This window comes from Rana temporaria, chromosome 2, assembly GCF_905171775.1.
Source record: "Rana temporaria chromosome 2, aRanTem1.1, whole genome shotgun sequence".
NCBI classification, from domain to species: Eukaryota; Metazoa; Chordata; class Amphibia; order Anura; family Ranidae; genus Rana; species Rana temporaria.
In genome coordinates this window covers 217,595,978-217,618,827 of record NC_053490.1, presented here as the reverse complement: position 1 = coordinate 217,618,827, position 22,850 = coordinate 217,595,978, and the positions used below count along the sequence as shown (strand labels likewise).

The 22,850-nt window shown below is 41.2% G+C and overlaps 1 protein-coding gene across 4 annotated transcripts in view; it reads right to left on the bottom strand.

The window, feature by feature from the left end:
* The window catches only part of TBC1D8 (TBC1 domain family member 8), a 149,558-nt gene that overhangs the window by 94,849 nt on the left and 31,859 nt on the right, over positions 1-22,850 (bottom strand). For 3 of the 4 annotated variants that reach the window (XM_040336436.1, XM_040336434.1, XM_040336435.1), the window contains 3 exons: positions 17,996-18,139; positions 11,295-11,413; positions 5,784-6,012 (listed from right to left, as the gene is read on the bottom strand). In XM_040336436.1, coding sequence (XP_040192370.1) covers positions 5,784-6,012; positions 11,295-11,413; positions 17,996-18,139 — 492 coding nt within the window. The remainder of the gene's footprint in view (positions 1-5,783; positions 6,013-11,294; positions 11,414-17,995; positions 18,140-22,850) is intronic. The other variant, XM_040336437.1, reaches the window with a different exon arrangement.

The window sequence follows — 22,850 nt, the reverse complement described above, 5'->3', positions numbered from 1 at the left end:
TTACTAATGTGGCAAAGCATGACCAGAAAGATGCATTGTGATGCGCTGCAGTGTGGGTGCATTTCTCACTACTGTAATCGGTGCAATTCAAAATGGCTTGATTTGCATTTTACCGTGTTACCACATAATTTATGTCTGAGGGAACCTACATTTTTATATCTTTTGCCCTTGTTCTGTTTAGGCCTAGAGGAAAGGCTGGAGGAAAGTAGAGTTTGCAGCTCGATAAACCTCAAGCAATGTGTATTCGTGGATATCGTTTTTGTTATAAAGAAACCCTCCAAACCAAGCCTTGTTCGGTCACCATCGCCCAACACACACAATGCGTACATGTTTGCTTGTCTGTTTCTCCACAGTAAGAGCTGTGAAAATGTGGAATGGACTCCCTCCAGAGGTGGTTCTGGCCAGCTCAGTAAAGTGCTTTAAGAAAGGCATGGACGCTTTCCTTATTGTGCATAATATAACTGGGTACTAACATTTATAGGTAAAGTTGATCCAGGGAAAATCTGATTGCCTCTTGGGGGATCAGGAAATAATATTTTTCCTTGCTGTAGCAAATTGGATCATGTTTTGCTGGGGTTTTTCGCCTTCCTCTGGATCAACTGTGGGTGAAGGATTGTGTATATGGGACTGTTTTATTTATTTATTTTTTGGTTTAACTAGATGGACTTGTGTTTTTTAACGTAACTATATTTTAGACTCTCATATAATAATATGTTTTTTCTTTAATGGAATGTTGTGTCCATTCCCTGTAAAAAAAAAAAAAAATCCCTGCATGCCATAAAGTACCAAGCTTCCACGAACAAAAATAATAAAAACAAAAAACAGGTTCTACTGCTTTCTAAAAAGGAGAAACTAAACACAGCACTTCAGGGCCTCTCCCTCAAACATAAAGAACAAAAGACAGCTGAATACCTCAATGAATGGATGTTATTGTATTGAAACTGTCAAGCAAATCTGCAGCTAGGGCAGACCTGCTCTTGAGCCAGATTTTTTTTTTTTATAGAGCAACAACCCAGTAAATCCTACTTCAGAAAGAAAGTATAAAGAAAAAGAGAAGAGAAGGCGCCTCCAGGTTAACGACAAAAAGCTTTAATAAGTGATAGGTAAACAGCATCCACTTACATATAAAATAATGGAGATCCGGCATGTAGATCCTGTAAATGATCCCTAGAGTGGCGTCCTTCCGCACTAGATGTTTAGCTGTTGTGGCTCTTGTGCCCCTCTGTGTCGCACCGTCCGTGTAGCAGCACAGCCAGCTGGTACTGTGACACTGTTGCAAGAGAGGCGTGGAGCGCAGCGTGAGTCGCGGTGATGTCACTAGAATGCAACGACCTTTCGGAGCTGGCGCTTGCGTGTGGCCAAGCGCGCTCCTTTTTCAAGCATGCTTGAAAAAGGAGCGCACGCGCATCTGGCGCTTGCATGTGGCTAAGCGCGCTCCTTTTTCAAGCATGCTTGAAAAAGGAGCGCGCTTAGCCACACGCAAGCGCCAGCTCTGAAACGTCGTTGCATTCTAGTGACGTCACCGCGACTCACGCCTCGCTTGCAACAGTGTCACAGTACCAGCTGGCTGTGCTGCTACATGGACGGTGCGACACAGAGGGGCACAAGAGCCACAACAGCTAAACATCTAGTGTGGAAGGACGCCACTCTAGGGATCATTTACATGATCTACATGCCGGATCTCCATTATTTTATATGTAAGTGGATGCTGTTTACCTATCACTTATTAAAGCTTTTTGTCGTTAACCTGGAGGCGCCTTCTCTTCTCTTTTTCTTTATGCATGTTGGAGTTCTGCTCTCATCTCCCCCGTTTTGGAAGGCCTGCCCCAGAATACAGACTGGGATCATCAGCTTTATATAGGACAGTGTCCCCCTCCTGTCTCCTCACAGTTCCCTCTCACTTACAGGTTTTTATACATGTTTAACCCCTTTTAAGGATTGGTAAAAAACAGACATACAAACTATAATACATCACTGATCTTCAGCGCTGCTACCCCATTTTTTTTTTTTAAAAGTATAATGCAGTGCTAAACACTTCAGAGAAATTATTGAAGGAGAGAGCAAGAGAATACACCATAAAAAGTAATAAAACGCTAAATTGTAAATCAACTTCCTGTGCCTGCATGGGTTTCCTCTAGGTGCTCTGGTTTCCTCCCACACTCCAAAGACATACTGGTATGTTAATGATCTACTACCTAAATTGTTCCTAGTACTGTGTGTATTTTGAGTTAGGAAACTTATTTTGTAAGCTCCTTGAGGGCAGGGACTGATGAGAATGTACAATATATATGTAAAGCGCTATGTAAAAAACGCACTATACAAGTAATTTCAATTACATGAGGTACTGGAAATTCTTGTAACTTCACTCAGAGAAATATTCCCATTGCACTCCAAAGACGTGTGGAGTGGTCATATCCATTAGAATAGGTACAAATTCCCAGAACTTGAAATTCTTTAAGTATCAGCAAAGATTTGATTCAAAATTGACACACAGCACTTCATCAGCCCAATCCACCACCAATGTTTGGGGGACCATGTGCGATCCCTTGCACTCATGAAACTTCAAACCTGCGAACATGAAACAAAAAAGGGACCCCATGCTATCCTTTAAAAATCAGTGATGGACTGCATTGCTATAATTTGCACAAATTAACTCCTATAGCCATGCAATACACAGCCAAATATGAAGTGGCTTGAAAAAAAAGCAAGGGGCAGAAGTGCAGTAACTACCGTATTTATCGGCGTATAACACGCACCCTAACTTTGAGAGGGAAGTTTCAGGAAAAAAACGTTCCACAGCCCCCTGCGTATAACACGCAGGCACAACTTACCCTCTATTTTCAGGGTAAAAAAGTGAGTGTTACACGCCAATAAATACAGTACTTATTGTCCACTGTGTAATCATGCAAGTCTTTCACATAACTCCAATGACACCTGAGTAGGGGTCCATTTCACAGCACAGTGAGGTTTTTATTAAATATACAGTTTTGTTAAAAGCAGCTAAAGTTTTGGATAGCGATCACCAGTGCTCAGTAGCTGCCAGCCGTATGGGCTTTAAACACAAAGCGCTACTTGCAATGGAGTAAGTACATACCGTGTTTCCCCGAAAATAAGCCTGGGTCTTATATTAATTATGCCAACAAAAGACACAGTAGGGCTTATTTTCAGGGTAGGTCTTACTATGTAATGTGATGTCTTCTCCCCCACTCTCCCTCCCTGCCTGTCAGGAATCCCCAGTGTGAACTGAGTTAAAATGCTTGTAAAATCCTATAATCTACTCTATTACAGTATTATATAATGTACAATGTGTGTGTTTCTGTAATATAATTGTGCCAAATACCTTTGTTATAGAGCCGCTCTCTGCTTCTGTTACCCGCCGGAGCTCTCTTCCCCCGCAATTATATTACAGAAACACACACATTGTACATTATATACTACTATAATAGAGTGGATTATAGGATTTTACAAGCATTTTTAACTAGGGCTTATTTTCAGGGTAGGGCTTATATTGCAACCCTCCTGGAAAATAACGCTAGGTCTTATTTTCAGGGTAGGTCTTATTTTTGGGGAAACAGGGTACTATCCAACACCTTGAATAAGTTAAGCTTTCCCTTGGTATTGATGTTTCATAAATACTGAATAAATGGATGTGCTTGGAGAAGACTTTTAAGCCTCGCACACACAATCGGATATCTGATGGAATCTAATCCGATGGATTTTTTCGACGGATATCCGATGAAGCTGACTTTCATCAGTCTTGCCTACACACCATCAGTCAAAAATTCGACCGTGCCAAAACGCGGTGACGTAAAACACGACATGCTGAGAAAAATTAAGTTCAATGCTTCTGAGCATGCCTCAACTTGATTCTGAGCATTGAGAACATTGATTTTTGACCGATGGACTTCCACACAGACGATCGTTTTTTCTATCGTTTTTTTATCCATAGGAAAAATTTAAAACATTTTTATTTCACCGATGGAAAACAAACCGATGGGGCCCACACACGATCAGTTTGTCCGATGAAAACAGTCCATCGGTCTGGTTTCATCGGACAAACCGAACGTGTGTACAGGGCTTTAGAGTTACATCTATCAACTTGGGAAGATTCTCAACCTAAATACACTCATTAAATGCTTGTTTGCCATGGTACATTATAAAGTGTTTTGTGGCTGATAATCCATGGAACCCAATGTGTGTGTCTTACACTTCATTGATGAAATTGATATTCTTAAGCTGTACAGTTTTTCGTTCAGCTAAGTGGCTGAACGAAAAAAAATAAACTAATTCCCCAACTCTTCCCTCTGTGCCTCTGTATTCTGACACCGGGGAAACTCCTCTGCTTCCCCTATCAGAATACACAGATCGACCCCAAATTTCCCAGCAGTCAGAGAGATTAATTTGCAAACGGAAACAGCCATACATACATTGGCTGGTTCCAATCTATGTATGGCCAGCTTTAGAAGTAGCTTTGCTCCTCTTTTCCTCTGTACAGTACAACCCCATTGCAGGTTATACAGCTTGTTTTCAGCCTTGGAGGACCATCTTCAATGTATTGTTCACAAAAGTAAAGGATTCATTTGTTCACCTTCCCCGCCCCCCCCCCCCTTTTTTTTTCTTAGGAGGTATTATTTGGGAGATTCACATTTTGCCATAGGGCTAAAAACTGCCTTCCCTATACTCACATAGAGCAGTCAGGTGTGTTGGTGTATGGTCATCTCTCTAGGTGATTTAAAGAAGAAGTATAGCCAAGCTTTTTTGGCTATATATCTCCTATGGATCACAGGAGTGCAGTTAGTGACCCCTTTTCAGCCGACTACAGGTCCTGGGTGGTTGGATACACCCAGAAGCCTGGATCAGCACCTGGCTCAGTTAGCCTGCCACCCCCTCCACAACCCAGAGGGCCAGAGCAGAGAGGTGGAGACTGACAGTACTGACTTACTGCTCAGAGTAGTGGGGGGGGGGGGGGACAAAGCGATGAGTGGTGTTTGATCGCTCAGTTCTCATTGTAGTGCTAGAGGGGGACAAATGCAGCATTGAGTTGATGCATCCCCCTAGGTGAGTATAAATGTTTTTTGTTTTTTTTTCCAGAAAGGCATACTTCTCTTTAAAATGTTGGTATTTACCTTAGTGATCATTTGTAAAAAAAACAGCATGACTGCAAGAATTCTTCTGAATTCTATAAGGAATACATATACCACTAAGCACATGAAAAGAAACAGATTTGAAGAGACTGTTCACAGGTTACTAGTATACATGATGATATATGACACACAGGGCTATTTGAAATTGTAGGCATACTCCTTGGATGCAAGAAAAGGATTTGTATGTGAAAACTCACTCTTTTTTCGCAGTATCCCATGTGTGCTTGTTCAGCTAACAGTGTATTTGATTTGAACATTGTTTTATATAAAAAGAGCTTGCTGGAATACATTTTTTTTTATAACCTAGCAGTCTGCAGTTTTCATGACAGCCAGCACCCATGACATTTTATTGCATTTGAGGAAGTAAAACCTGCTTTACAGCTCAGTAATAAAATAATATATCACAGTGTATAGGTCAATACTTACACAAAGTCTTACAGACATGATCAATAGATGATTTACTACACCACAAAAACTATACAGTGCACATGGAGCCATATATATCAAGCCAAGGCTTGCCTTGGAAGGAATTGTCATTGAAAATATCTGTGTTCTGCAGGACTATACAGTACTGTCAAAACAAAAAGCAAGCAATTTTCACACATTAATATTTCAACAAATGCGTAATCAGTTGCTTACATTCTTTTCCCAGAAAGAAGGAGTAGAAACATATGTGGTTGATGCTTAGGTACAGCCAGCCCTGGCGTGGCACTCGGCCTTTCCAACAGCAGCATGAATAAAAGGTCACCAGCTTCTCTGCCTCTGGAAAGTTGAATCTGCTCTCAAACCTCACCAAACCCTCACGGAACTTTTCAGGATCTTCCTCCTGTTCAGCCACCCTACTGCTAGCTTCCTCGGCAATGAGACCCTGTGCAAAATCAACAAAAGAGTTTTATGTACAACAGATTTATAACAAACAAATTAAAGGGGTTGTAAAGGTACAATTTCTTTTCCCTAAATAGCTTCCTTTACTTTAGTGCAGTCCTCCTTCACTTACCTCATCCTTCGATTTTGCTTTTAAATGTCCTTATTTCTTCTGAGAAATCCTCACTTCCCGTTCTTCTGTCTAACTCCACACCGTAATGCAAGGCTTTCTCCCTGGTGTGGAGTGTCGTGCTCGCCCCCTCCCTTGGACTACAGGAGAGTCAGGACGCCCACTAACACACAGCTCCTTTCTCTATCTGCAACGTACAGAGCGTCCTGACTCTCCTATAGTCCAAAGGAGGGGGCGAGTACGACAGAAGAAATAAACACACTTAAAAGCAAAATCGAAGGATGAGGTAAGTAAAGGAGGACTGCACTAAGGTAAAGGAAGCTATTTAGGAAAAAAAATTGTACCTCTACAACCCCTTTAAGCAAATTTAGCATCTGTAAGACCTAACAATTCAATAAAACCTGAACCATCAGCACTGTCCCCCCCCCCCAGCGCAAGCACCATTTTAACTAATATAAAAGTTGGGAAATCTTTGCTTTAGGAAAGCTTCTTTTGACAGCCTGGGAGGCATTTGTTGTTTTGTGTTCCCTGTGTGCTATATAGAAAACAATAGGAAATTGATAAAAAAATATCTAGCCACTATTTTGCCTTGAATCAAGGTATTATTCCAAAGAAATTTTGAGTAATCACATGAACACTGAACTTTTTGTCATTGTTCAAGATACAGCCTTAAAATATGCCATCAGATCTTAATGGCGAGAGATCATTTGCACTCTATACATTGAACCTCTATCAAACAATAAAACCACTTAAAGTGGTATTAAATTCAAAACCAAAATTGTATATACTTAAAGCTTACCTATCATTAGATGTAGTGGCTGCATTTGTTTTTAGTGATTTTTGTTGCCCTTTTTACCCAGTGATCTGGCCAGTAACCCACCTCCTGTATTAGAGTGCTCCCACTCTGAATGAGGGAGCACTGGGGGGCACCTTTGGACAGCAGCTGTGTCAGTCTGGAGGAGGGGGATGATTAGATGTACTAGCAGATTTAGGTACACATAGGCCTGCTTCAAACAAGCTTCAGCTTGTATAAAACAGACCATAAATGGTGCGAATCTTGATCCATGTATTGTACCCTGATCCATCGATTGACTGTGGTACAACCAGCATGTCAGATTTTTACATGCGATTATTGCCTGCAGTTAGTGTTTTCCCGGTAGAGATGGCTCAAACCCCCCCCCCCCCCCCCCCCACACTAAAACACAATCATTCCATGGGAGAAATTCCCCCATCAACACTGCCTGTGTTGTGGAGGGGGGGGGGGATTTAAAATAAAATCAAGCAATATTCTTTCCTGCAACCCATTGATGCACAAAAGAAAATAACAGCATCTTATTGCCTGCCTTAAAGCGGAGGTCCCACGAAAAAATAAATAAAAGCCAGCAGCTACAAATACTGCAGCTACTGACTTTTAATAAATGGACACTTACCTGTCCAGCGTTCCCGCAATGTCGGCACCTGAAGCCGAGCAATCGCTTGTCTCTCGGCTGCCCCCCCAGCCATCCTCGGTGAGGGAATCGGGAAGTGTCGATTTTTGCGGCTTCACTGCCCGGTTCCCTACTGCGCGTGCGAGCGGTGCGGCGCGTCCTTACTGGTCCCCGCTGTCTCCTGAGACCGATGTGTTTCCCAGAAGACAGCGGGGGGAGGGGCGTGACTCCCGCGGAAGTCTATACCAGGAAGTGGGTGCAAATACCTGTATTATACAGGTATCTGCACCCCCCTCCCCCTGAAAGGTGCCAAATGTGACACCGGAGGGTGGGAGGGTTCGGAAAAGTGGAGGCTCATTTTTTGTGTGGACCTCCGTTTAAGACAGTATGGACAGCAAGCTTTGATAAAGCATTTGCTGAGGTTTTAGCAAGCTGTGTTAAAGCTTTTAAAGTACTATTCAGCTCTAGTTTGTAAACACAGATTCTAATGGAAGTGCCAATTGCCACTTTAACCACTTAAGCCCCGGACCAATATGCTGCTAAATGCCCAAAGGCGTTTTTACAATTCGGCACAGCGCCGCTTTAACAGACAATTGCGCGCTCGTGCAACGTGGCTCCCAAACAAAATTGACGTCCTTTTTTCCCCACAAATAGAGCTTTCTTTTGGTGGTATTTGATCTCCTCTGCGGTTTTTATTTTTTGCGCTATAAACAAAAATAGAGCGACAATTTTGAAAAAAATGAAATATTTTTTACTTTTTGCTGTAATAAATATCCCCCAAAAACATATATAAAATTAATTTTTTTCCTCAGTTTAGGCCGATACTCATTCTTCTACCTATTTTTGGTAAAAAAAATTGCAATAAGCGTTTATCGATTGGTTTGCGCAAAATTTATAGCGTTTACAAAATAGGGGATATTTTTATTGCATTTTTATAAATTTTTTTTTTTTTTACTACTAATGGTGGCGATCAGCGATTTTTTTCGTGACTGCGACATTATGGCAGACACATTTTTGGGACCATTGTCATTTTCACAGCAAAAAATGCATTTAAATTGCATTCTTTATTGTGAAAATGACAGTTGCAGTTTGGGAGTTAACCACAGGGGGCGCTGAACGTTTTAGGCTTCACCTAGTGTGCGTTTACAACAGTAGGGGGGTGTGGCTGTAGGTCTGACGTCATCGATTGTGTCTCCCCTATAAAGGGGATGACACGATCGATGCGCCGCCACAGTGAAGCACGGGGAAGCCGTGTTTACATACGGCTCTCCCCGTTCTTCAGCTCCGGGGAGCGATCGCGACGGAGCGGCTATAAACGAATAGCCGCGCCGTCGTCCCGGATCGCTCCCCGAGGGAATCCGCCCACCCTCTAGAAGGCAAGGACGTATATATACGTCCTTCTGCCTGTCCGTGCCATTGTGCGGACGTAAATAGTCGTGCAGCGGGCGTTAAGGGGTTAAACAAGCTGCTAGCAGGTGTTCAACAAGCTTCAAGAAGTTTTCGGAGACAGGGCTGATGGTCCATGGACCGCGTCATGCCATCCAGTATATTTTGTGTCCGCTGGCCTTGGTTTTAGCTTCAGGGGAAGTTTTTTTTTTCCTGGTCCCATGACTAGATCTTCAACAAAATGGCCGCTGCCCCACTTCCGGTTTTTGGAAGATGGCCGCCGCCCCTCTTCCTGGAGCTTGCCTGTTTGGAAAATGGCGACCGTCTGGTTGGATGAATTCCCACCATACTATATTATATAAAACATCCCTAACCTCTCACCACTCCTGAAGAAGTCACGTGTCGTGACGAATACGCGTAAGAGTCCAGAGTCCACTAAGAGGTACCGGAGGTGACGCTTGGGAACTCGCCACTTGTTTTTATTGCATCCATGTGAGTACCATAATGTATGCCTTTTTTTATTATTAAAAACTTTTGTACTGCACTATTGGGGCTTTTTATCTCCCTGGGTGAGGGTCATTGTTGTCCATTGGACGTGACTCCTGAGGGGGACTTTATCCACAGAGAAAGATTACAGTTCACTGGGACACACTACATTCTGAAACGACTGGAACACCGTTGGCTATAATATACATGCTGTTACCTAACAGCAGTAATGTAAGGGGACACCCTTACTAAAACTTCAAAAGGATATTGGAATTCCTGCTCTGCACCACCTTCACGCTGAATATTTCGGCATAAGCACCAGCACTTAATTGTTCCTTTGATATTTTGATCTTTTAAACAGCATTGGTTTTTGCTGTTTTTCTGCATGGACACTGATGCAATTTCTTATTATCACTCGTGTATTGCTTTAGGTTTGCTACTATATAGCAGTGCATGCTTCAATATCACTGAGCACTCTGTATTTTTGATTGGATGTCATTTGTATCACCAATATCAGTGATTAATATTTTTTAATGTTCACATATCAGTTATAGCCTGATAGTTATAGTTATAGTTTCTTTCATTCATCTACCCTATCACACACAGCGCAGCACTATTTATTTTAAGCTTCAAGAAGTGCTAGCAGTTTGTTTAAAGTGCCAATCAACACTCCTTTTAGGATCTGCGTTTAACATGCACAAACTTGAGTTGATACTTTGAAAACCTTCTGAAAGCTCAGCAAATGCTTTGTTAATGCTTGCTATTTACGCCGACATCTGTCCTGAACGCATTTTTTTGCGTTCCTAAAAATGCTTCTCAATTCAGCTGCTTAGAATTGACTATAAACGACCCTGTGTACATGTACTGATAAGATAACATAACATAGAGGAGAGTTCAGGAGCACCCAACTGCTCCTAAACGTCTGTTTACCAGCAGCATTGTACATGAGGCCTAGGCTTCATGTACACTACAGCTTTAAACTTGAGTTTAGGAGCTTTTGGAATTGTTTTGCCAAAGCTCCTAAACTCAACTACATAAAGCCTATGTATCCATGTACACATAGGCTTTTACAAGAGTTTAGAAGGTGTGCTCTCTCCTCCCTCTCCTGAACATGGAAAAATATTGTTCAGGATAAAAACGTTTTGTGGTCAACCTAGTCTGTGTTTACATAAGTCCTTAGATCATGGGTCTTCAAACTACTGCCCTCCAGTTGTTCAGGAACTACAATTCCCATCATGCCTAGTCATGTCTGTGAATGTCAGAGTTTTACAATGTCTCATGGGATGTGTAGTTCCGCAAAAGCTGGAAGGCCGTAGTTTGAGGATCCCTGCCTTAGATTGTAAGCTCTAATGAGCAGGGCCCTCTGATTTCTCTTGTACCATATAATTTTGTAAAGTGCTGTGCAAACTGTTGGCGCTATATAAATCCTGCATAAAAATAATAATTCATATTTGCTTTTGGGTTTAAAACTTCTTTGAATTGTCGGTAAATTCACAGCTTGAAAAAAAAAAAAAAAACATAGGCGCAATCATACAACCTTTCAATGTGCCTTGTTTTTATAATCACACAACCACCACTATAAATACCTGTTTCTAAGTGGGGTAGTGCCTAAAAACGAACCTAGGTATTGCAAAAGTACAGCTTAATCAAAAATATCTTTCTTCTTGTGTCTTAGCTTTGTATGGAAAACAAAGACTCCAGTCATGAAACAAAATGAAAATGAAGAGTTACCTCTCAAAATGTCCTACATCGCCAATTATCTGCCCATATACTAAGGTTCACATTTAGCTATATGGAGAGACAGATAATTCTCTGGACAGACAGATAGACAGACAGACAGACAGAGATACACCCTACCTTTACTTTTCCCTTGACAAAATTTGCTATGTCATCTTTGTTGTCAAACACTGACAAAGTGTGAAGCAAGTTCTGTTCCAGCCAGTCCCAGTGCTTTGTGATCTCCTCCATTGTGGCCCCTATTATAATAAAACACAGACTTGGTTCCTAGTATTGACATATGGCCTATATGAAAATGTACCAACATCAGAAACACGATTATGGGATGTATGTGCAATGTGCAAAGCATACAAACTCGGAGTACACTAAAATGTGACTGGCTGCTATGGGTTACCACACTGTGATCAATGAGCAGCATTTATTCAAGGTGTATGTAAGCCCATCAATGAACGTCTCATATTTGCTACTGTTTGGTCTCCTGTTGATCCTGTCCGATATTTAGAACCAACCTGTTTGTGTTCACTTCCTGCTTTTTCTCAAGGGGGATAATTAGCCCTCCATGTTCTTATAATAGACCACATAAAAATTAGTGTCCGTGTTATTGAAAATAGGATGGGGGCGGATTTCAGCTGTTTAGCAAAAGACAATTGGGCAGGGATGACACCACTCAGTCTAACAAATTGCTCTGAATTGTCGGCTCACAACAGGACTAAGGCTGGCCATAGAGGAGACAGAAAACTGACCCAATTCCGCCATCCACAAATTTGAGGTGGATGGGGGAATCCTCGCCGTTGTGTCTTTGTATGCTGACAGTGAGGAGACTTTCTCACCATCAGATTACACAGATCAGCGCTGCGGTCTATAGCCTGTATCGCTGGTCGACTGGAAATATCCAACAGGGCAGCCTAACATACATCAATCGGTAGATAAACTAAACAACCACAGTGGCCATACATGGATCGAATGTTGGGTGTTCTTTGATGAACCGGCCAGAGTTCGATCCATGTATGGTCAGATTTAAGAGCAGACTGCATTCCTGGCGGATCAACATGCGTTTTTCTGCACTTGCAGGGTCTTAAAAGAGATATAACATGGAGAAATATATAAATATATTGCAGAGATGTACTTCATATATGTATTTTTTACCCTGCATACACTTCAATGAAAACTTTAAATTTTCCTACACTTGCACGTTTTAGAAATGAGTAAACTAAGAAGCAAAAAGTAGCATTTATACAACTCAAAGCTGATCACACACAAGCTAAAATGTTCTTTAGATTGTATTTTTCATTACATTAAATGTATTAAAAGGCTAGGTTGGCCTTTTTTTTTCTAAATTCCAGCTCCCCTATGTACTAAATTTTTCATTAGCGAACCTCTGTTGTAGAAAAAGTAAAGCAGGTCAACAAGGTCTTACCTTAGCACCTGGTCTGTTCCATAGAAAAGTTCATGACTTCCTGGTAAGTAGATTTGGGACATGAAAACCAGTAAGGACATAGTAAACAGTTCACCAGCTAACCTCGTTAGCACACACCCTTCACCCATCAACTATGTTTGCACGGCATCCCTCCAGCATGCATTTGCCCGACTTGTCAACGTATGCTGCTACGTTTGCACGTTGTCCCTCCAGATGGGCCCAGCCGTATGCTAACCTTTTTGGGGCCTTTTCTTGTTGAAAAAAAAAACTCTCTGGGGCCGCATGCTGCCCGTGGGTTGGACACCCCTGATGTAGTGCAAAGGTCTACCTGACTGGATACAGAGTGAATAGATAAGTAGGTGGGTTTACCTATATCCATAGTTTTGGTACATCTAAATTTTACAGAGATTGAACTACATCAGGGATGTTCAACCCGCAGCCTGCATGTGGCCGCAGAGAGTTTAACATACGGCTGGGCCCATCTGGAGGCACGCTGTGGATGCCATGCAAACATAGCAGCTGTGGCAGCCTACATTGACAGGCCAGGGAAATGCACATCTGGAGGGATGCCGGGGATGGGTGCGCTAATGAGGTCAGCTGGTGAACTGCTTTCTGTGTCTAAGCCCGCGTTCACATTGGGCTGATTTTAAATGCCAAGTTTGGCATGCAAAGTCGGACTGCATTAACGGTTTGAAATTCAGCTGAAGTGAAGTGACCACCAGTGTGAAACTGGGCTTACCGGTGGTCACTTCCCAAATCTACATACTAGAAAGTCATGAACTTTTCTATGGAACACACCAAGGGCACATACAAGACCTTGTTCTAAAAATCAAAGAAAGCTTTTATTTTGCGGCAACAGAGGTACATTAATGGTATAGCGGTAGATAGAGGAGCTGGAATTTAGAAAATAATAATAATAATTATGAACTTAGCTTTTAATAATCCTTGATACAAAAACAATTTATTCAATTTAAGGTGCGCCAGTAAGGTCCTCTCACTACTTGATTGATCAATTATGTTAATTAACAGATTGGAATTAAAAAACATCTAACTAGTTTGGAACCAACTTAAGTCTGGATATGAATATAACATTAAAAGGAGCAAGTCAGTCCAACCTACAAGTTTAGTCTGCAGATACCTTTCGAAAAAGGCTTTAGAATGTTAAAGGTCATTAGCACCGATGGGAACTGGTTTCAGGACTTTGTCAGATCTTGCTTTAAAATGTACTGCAACAAAAGTACAGCTAGCAAGGCAAATACACAATAAGCTGCCACAATATAATGGTCTATAACAACTTAGATCTGCAGTTCAGGAAGTTGTAAAAAAAACAGAACAAAAAGAGACACAACCAATACATTATTCTGAAATGTAGCAATGGCGATTTCTCACCATTGACAAAGAAATATCAAACCATTTTACGTTAACATTATTGGGGAGGATTACGTCTCAACCAATCATAAATAGAGGTAGAACAGCGATTCTCCAACAATGGCTCCAGAGCCTTACGTAGCTCTGTCATCTCTCAGAGGCCTCTCACAGTAGCATCCTTGCAAACTCAGCTTGGAAATAAGACAAGAGACGCTGCAACACAGCTCCAGATGATACAATAGCTGTACTGAAGATCTGGTGCTGGTCCAGTCCATGAACTGAAAGACTGTCAAAGTATGTGCAAAAAGGTGACCACACTGCAATCTTCAGAAGCATCAATGCTTTCATTTAAAAAATCCACGCATTACATCAATAGACCACAATACAACACTATAGCAGCAAGAATAACATGTTTCATGAACCAAACCGCTTAATCGTAACCAATAATAACCAAACCGCTTAATCGTAACCAATTAAGCGATTTGGTTCGTGAAACATGTTAACCTTGCTGCTATAGTCCTGTTGTATCGTGGTCTATTTATGTAATGCGTGGATTTATACTTCTGAAGATTGAAGTGCGGTCACCTCTCCAGCTTGGAAATAACCTGCCCCATTACCTACTTCTCATAGGGAATAAAAGTCATCTACTGTATATTACACACTTTTATTAAACTTCTGAACACTTACTAAAAAATTTCACTACTGCTCACACACTAAGCAGCTTGGGATCATGCACTCTAGAAACACTGCAAATGGCAATAAATAATGGATTTTTCCTATCTAACCTACAAAAGTAAAAGATTTGAGGTAATGCCAACAGTCATTTTTTTCCCCCAAACAGGCCCTTATAACCTATTGCACATTATTCGTTGGAAAACATCCAAAATCAAAAGACATTTAGACAATCAGAGATACACGAGTCTCTCATAGTATATTTCCAGACAGGCGGCCAACTGGCTAAGAATTTTCCAAACAGGAAAATCTGAACAAAACACAATGAATGTCATCAATTCTAGAAAAAAGAAAGGATATAGCCACACAAGTGTTTGGATCCTTCTGGGTAATCTGGGTAGACAGAATGCTTGTACAAAACTTCAGTCTGGTTTCTTCCCACAGTCAGTAAACAAAATATCTGGATAAATAAGGCTACCTAATGAAATAGTTGTTTTTGATTATGTAGAGGTGTAGCCATTGCTGGCCCACTTTAGAGCTCACTAGTGGTCTGGTGAAAATAATTTTACAATTCTAAGGCCTCGTTCATACGGAGGCTGAGGTCTGTATACCATAAATAAGCTATTTTCTTATGCATCTCTAGCCCGTACACCATAAATGGACTTAATGTGTATGTGTCCCTGATGCAGCGGCTGCTCAAATATAGTCGCTCATCCTAATGTGACGGGCGTGTGGGCGAGCGGTCCCGACACAGAAAGAGTGCAATCGGGGCTGCTCACCCGTCCGTGCCTGCATGCTGTCACATTAGGACAAGTGGCTGTGTCCATGCAGCTGCAGCTGTCCTCATTGACATGAATGTGCCATCTGCATGCAGCTCCTGTCTGTTACAGACACAAACAAGCATGCTGTAAATGAATTTCAGAACAGTTTCACAACCTTCTCTACACTTGTTCCAGGTCAGAGACTTGGAAATCGTTGACGCCAAAAAACAGGATTACATCTAGACAAACAACGTTCTCGAAGAAAAGTTAAGCAATGGCAGGGTCTATTCTTTTCTTATGACAGTGTCACTTTAAAGTGTATTACCACTTTTGCAGCCAAATTGTTTCATGTTCCCATTCTCATAGCATAACTTAACAAAAATAAATAAATTACAAAATTCCCTACTTACCTTTTTAATAACTTTTTTTTTTATCCTTAACCACTTGCCTACTGGGCACTTTCACCCCCTTCATGTCAAGGCCAATTTTTAGTGCTGTTGCACTTTGAGGCCGAGTTTTGCGAATTGGATGCTAGTTTCTCCGCAATTTGCATGTCAGGAGATTGTGGCCGGCTTATACATCTCCTGAGCGGCTCCTGTGAAAATTGTACAGGAGTCCTGTGCGTCTTTTGGTCCATTCAGGTCCGAAATCAGACAAAAATTTGGGCCGAAATCAGACCTGAAACAGTGAACGAGGGCACACCGGACCCCTGCTATTAGCAGCTCCGTACTGCGGTGTGAACCCAGCCTTAATGCCAATTGCGTGGTCATGCAACACTGTACCCAAAATGACTTTATCATTTATTTTTAAAACAGATTGAGCTTTCTTTTGGTGGTATTTAATCAAACACTTGGGTTTTTATTTATTGCTAAATAAAAAAAATAAAAGAAACTTGTAAAAAAAAAAAAAAAAGGTTTTCTTAGTTTCTGCTATAACATTTAGCAAATAAGCAATTTGTCTTCTTCACCGATGTGCACTGATAATCGGGGCACTGGTGATCACTGCCCTGATAATCAGTGTAAACAATGTACGCACTGTACCCCATCAGAATTGCCAGTTATCAGCTCTCCTTTCCTCACACAACAAGAGCGTATGAGGAAAGCAATGCAGATAACTGGCAAGTCTGTTTACAAGTGACCAGCAGTGATTGGACACAGTTGATCACATGGTAAAGGGTCGCTGTGATTGGCTTTGTACTGCGATCTGTCATCAGTTGTGTCCAAAAAAAACAGTGGTCACAGAGCACACCCAATGCGTGCCCCAGGGGGCGAGTGGGAGGCGCGCACAGGGTAGGACATCCATGGTGGTCCTCCCAAAAGTGTAGAGCCATACTGTGACCTTTTTATGGGTTAAAGCACAGGCAGAAATTGGTTAAAAAAATCTTACCTAGCTTTTCCCTTCTATGTAATCGAACACACGATCACAATTTCCATCTGACTTTTCCGTGGATTTTGGTCCGAATCGGGGTTGGCTGTAAACTTGTTTTGCATACACACTGCTGAACATTTTCAGCCAACTTTCACCAAATCACGTGGTTTTTAAGCTCTTTAACGCCAACCTTTGAGCAACTTCTGCTATTGTTGTCTGATGTCTAGAATTGCTTCTGAGAATGCGTATTTGTACTCTGGACTTTAGTCCGATGGACTTGTGTACACACAATCGAGATTATCCTCCATTGAACATTTGCGGTCAAAAAGTTTGAGAGCATTCACAACGAGCATTTGTCCGTTGAAAAACTGAAAACAATTGTCCGATGGAGCATACACACGGTCGGATTGTCCGATCAAACACGCCTGTCAGACCGTTGTTGTCAAAAAGTCTGATTGTGTGTATGGACTTTTAAGGAGCAGGCTACAGAGATTCAGGTTTACCATAACTGTGCTGGCAGATCTTCATCATCAGTAAAGTAAATGTGCACAATGTCTATCTTAACAAAGTATTAAAGATCTCAATGCTTGGGTGGTACATTGCATTTGAATGCACTTAAACAAAAAGTGTTTCTACATCTGTCCTCTGACATTGGAAGCCACTCTGAACAATTTCATGCTGCCTGTGTATAATCATGCTTCAAAGAAACAACTAGAAAAGGTAAGAAATGTTTTAAAATTATTTTTAGATAGATCTGTGAATGGAAACACATAAAAATAAAAAAAAAAAGACAGAAGTAAAACTTGACTGCAAAACTGTAAACACACTTTAAGCGGCCAAGTCTATTAACTGGCAATTATTAGGTTGACTTATTAAAAGACAACACTAAAACCCTAGTACCGAAAATTAGTTTTCATAACCTTTGTACTTTAATAGATAAATGCAGCATCCCCATCTATCATTTAAAAAAGAGCTCAAAATGCGTCTCTTTATATGACTAGCAATGCAACACTTTCCATTATTCTGAGGTGGAATTTCATATTTTTACCCCACATTTAAAAGCAAGTTTATTGTTTTCTGCAATTCAATTTTTCCAGATTTTGAGCAACCTTCAGTATTAGTGAATGAAGCAATTAGTGTTGACTCACTGCACAGCAATGTTATTTCCAGTTACCTTAACATCCATGGCCATGCAGGCACACAGCACGTTTCGAATTCTGGTTCTGAAAACTCACCAATTGCTAGGGCCCAGTACATCTCTGACTCACCACAAGCAATGCTCGAGTAAACTTGACATCCAGGGACCTGAAGCAATATCCTGAATGGGGCAACTCGGGCACTTGAATCCAACACAGCATCTAGGGCACCCACCAGACGACCTGTAAAGCAAACAGGATTACATTTTTAATTTGGCATATTACTAAAATGTCATTTTATTCTACTTGACAGCTTAAATTTAAAAACTCTGGTAACTGCCAGTCTATATTGAAACCCATTCAATTCCTTCTATGAAGCAAGGGAGTCACCCTCCTTTTACTGAAATAGATCATCTATTTATGTATTCCTAAAAGTACTATTCCTTATAAACATGCATGCTATAGCAAACTGCTTTGTTACAACAGGTGCAGGTGATTGAATATGCCTAATACGTGTAGATTTAGATGGTATCTAATAAGTGCTTCATTGTTTTAGATGATCAGATTGCAAACAAGGCAGCTGCAGCTGTCATTTTTAGACACATTTCATTACACTAAAACATCATTTATAACCAAGACAAACAGAAGTACTGGCTTTATTGGTGTACTAATTATCATAAGTAATTTGCTAATTAAAATTCACAGGGGGTGCGCAGGCAGCGTGATCACGGAAGGATGTCCATGTAAGCCAAGGATCTTCAAACTACGGCCCTTCAGCTGCGGAACTACACATCCCATGAGGCATTGTAAAACTCTGACATTCACAGACATGACTGGGCATGATGGGAATTGTAGTTCCTTAACAACTGGAGGGCCATAGTTTGGAGACCCCTGATGTACACCCTCCCAGCAAAGGAAGCCTGCACTGTAGCAGTCTTTCGGCTATAGCGGAGCAGAAAGTGGTTAAAGGATAAAGTCCATCCTAACACTAAAATCGCTAGATCTATAGACAGCCACGATCTAACACTAACCTATCTAACCCTGTAAACAAGAAATCAGTACAGGTTCCCCTCCTGAGTCACACTGACAATCTCTCCCCACACTAGGTGGTCCCTTTAGTTCACTCCAGTCCACATAGCATGGACAGTCCTGCTCCCGGCTTGCCTTGCTTCTGTCCCGCAGACCCACACATGAGGATCCGTCCACGCCGATCCCTTGCGCAATGACATCGGCGGCACCCCAAACACACTGTAGCAGGCACTCGGATGGTCTCGGCCAGCTCTAGACCGGAACTGTGCGTGCGCAGTTCCGAACCGAGCGTCACAGTAATTTTTTTCATGTCACTGGCAGGAGAAAAGTGCCCATTCTTTACTGGTTGCCAGTAAAAATACTAATGGTTGGCAAAACTATGCCATTGTTTGAATGTGGCATAAGTAGTAATGTGGGGAGCCAAATTGGCATAATACAGGCTGTATGTGTGCGTTTGTGTCACACGACAGGTTTACCTTATTACCTTAAACATGCCCAAGCAATTTACCTCCTTATCCCTATGCAGCCTATGGAAGAGATCAACTCCTAAACACAAACATGACTATGCAGCATAATCAGATTATACAAAATTAATCTGCCAACGGTACAATCCACAGATTTACAGAGTTCTAGTCACAAAACAATGAATGTGGTGCAAACAAAGCAATCCACTGTGGGAAGATTTAATCTCAACTCCAGACAACAGCTAAATGCGCATTTCAGATAATTGAATGTGAACGGCCTTGCATGCCTTGATTTTGGATTCTGATTAGCAAGTCTTGTGAGACAGGCAGCAAGACAACATAGCCAGGTCCTGCTCTCTCTGTGACCACCCCCTCTCCCACCCCTTTGAAGCTGAAGGCATAATGAAGTAGCAGCACAATGATGAGGTAACCACCCTCCCCCTGTTATGAAGCTTCAGCACTGTGCATAGAATTTCCAAGCTGGATCTAAACACACATTTTTTATGATTTATAATTAATCCCTAACACAATTAAATACTTTTTTTATACAGTACAATAATGTTCAGATTTAAAACAATCGATCTTGCTTTTAAAAACCACATCTGTAGCCTTGCTGTAAACTAGTGTAGCAAACTAGTGTAGCAAAATTACAGCACCTAATTTTGCAGACTTGTCTCCTGCTGTCCCAGACTGTTCTGTATCCCCCTAGTGCTGGGCTCGAATTACTGACATCACATTTCTAAGCCTACAGAAAAGCATTGTGGGAGCTATAGTTTTCTGAACAGATTCTGCTGATCTTCAGAACTGACCATGAACTACACATGCCAGCAAGCCATCTGCTCCAGGGGAGAATTGTGGGAGAGACTATAAAAGGGATCTACTGTCCAGGCCCACGCTCTCTTGCTTCCTGGATCCCATCGTGTGAGCACCATCTCGCCGCTGTGCGAGGGGACCATGGCCTACCGGGCAGCGCACAGCTCCAGCCACAGAGGGTCGGGACGTCTCACGCTACTAGAAAGACACTTGGCAGCAGAGCAGAAAGCTGAGGATCTGGCCAGATCGCTGAAGCAGCAGGATGATTGTCACCTCTCTCCATGTGTAGCAAGCAGAATCAGTTGATCACCCTCTGAGGATGATCAACGTTAAATGGATTGGTGAGAATATTTACCCACAAATTTCAGGCAGCTATTAATACTACACTTTCAACACTGTGCACAGACAACACTGCCTTGATTACATAGCTATAAAAGACTGAATCAGCCACTTTATTTTGTCTACTATCACTTTGCCACAGAGCTCCAACCTGCTGGTGAGGACAGTAGCAAGGCCTTGCATCATAACATCACTGTTCAATACTCCTAAAGCGGACACGTCACTAGTATCTATAGTACATTGTCTCATTTATATAAAATATACAATAGGCCGGTGTGGGGTTCCCCTTTAGCCCTAGTAATATCTACAGCAGTCAATAGCTTGCTCGAGGAATCCGTTTATTACTATTACTGTACACATTGGCATCAATTACTTGTTTTTGCGAAGTGTTATCTAACTGCTTTAAGAACAGTTTCAAATGAGTCTTGGCTATTTTAATATCCCTTTAAGTCTCCTCTTGACTAAGTAAATCAGAGAGCTAAACAGTTTGAACTTATTGTGCTATTACACTAACCCCTATTGCTAGGTGTGGGGCTGAGACGATTTTGGGGGTTAAAGGGCAGAGTAACAGACTTAAACTCTAGCGGCTCCTACGGAGGTAGCGCTACACTAGAATCATACCAACATATAGTACACAGTGCAAAGTTAGGTAGTAGAATAGTAACCTACCAGTTCATATTTAAAAATTGTGGAAAACACCTAAAAGAAGCCACACGCACAGGAAGAGCATGAAGATAAAGACCCTCCGCTATAATGCCTAATCTTCCAGCAGGCAGATTGTTATCAATATTTGTCAGTTTCCGTTTTAACGTAAGAGCAAACATACATAATAATAGTACATGCATAGTTACTTCAACAATTAAAAATAAATTAATACATTTCTAGATTGTAAGCTCTAACGAGCAAGGCCCTCTGATCCCTCCTGTATTGATTTGTATTGTGACTGTACTGTCTTCCCTGATGTAAAGCGCTGCGCAAACTGTTGGCGCTATATAAATCCTGTATAATAATAATGACATAAAGAAAAAAAAAAGAGACATACCTATGGTTCAATGTTGTCTGTAAAGTGTTGCACAATATACAAACTATATAAATAAATATATATACACGTTTACAAAACGAACACACACATATATTCTCAATATTTTACACTAAGCTTCTGCAATCCGGTAAATTCACACTCAGGATCCAAACTATGTGTGAAGTCCACCACACAACTATTTTCACACTATGTGTGTAAATTATACTGGAAGAGGTTTTCTAATATACAGTGTAACCTAATCTGGAGTCAGTCTGCCACATGACTAACCAGTGATGCCTGTTTCTATATCAAGATAATGGAGCAGAATGCAAGGCCCCAGGCAGGCCTGCTATAGTCTCATCTATGGTCCCCTCCAAAAACAAAGCATCAAATATATGTTTTCCTCCTCACTACTGCAAAAATCCACTCCTTTTTATGAAAATACACCATGTATATTTCTACAATCATTTAGTAAATGGGACATATGCTATGTAGTCTAATATTTATTTCTAGAGTTTGCAGATTGAAGGAGGATCTGCCAAACTGTGATAGGGAGCCTCAGCCAATAACTCTTATTGAACTAAGGAAATTATAAAATATTGTCACAAGATGGGGTCTACTATACTACAGTACAATGCACAGTATAGGAAGAAAAACAATGCAGTTGTGTTTATCAAGTTCTAAATTATACTAAAAGGACAGTTGGAAAGGGATGGTTTTGCACTTCCAGTGCAGTATAAGGCTCCATGCACACTAGCTTTAAAAAAAAAAAAAAAAAAATCGCTCTTCTTAGCAGCAGCATTTAAGCGTTCTTTCTTTTCTGCTTCTAGAAGCAAACAGTGTTTTCCTATCTGTCCAAGCACACCATTTTAGTCTAGAAGTGTTTTTGAAGTTTCAGCTTTGTGTTAAGTGTTGTAGAAATTGTATTAACCACTTGAGGACCGGACCAATATGCTGCCTAAAGACCCAAGGTGTTTTTACAATTTGGCACTGCGCTGCTTTAACTGGTAATTGCGTGGTCATGCAATGTTGTACCGAAACAAAATTTGCGTCCTTTTCTTCCCACAAATAGAGCTTTCTTTTGATTGTATTTGATTGCCTCTGCGATTTTTATTTTTTGCGATATAAACGGAAAAAGACCGAATTTTTTTTTGCTTCAAGTGATTGAATATTGACCAAAAAAAATAAATAAAAAAAAAATTACAAAACGTTGTCACTAAATGATATATTTCTCACACATGCCATGGTTATATGTGGAATTGCACCCCAAAATACATTCTGCTGCTTC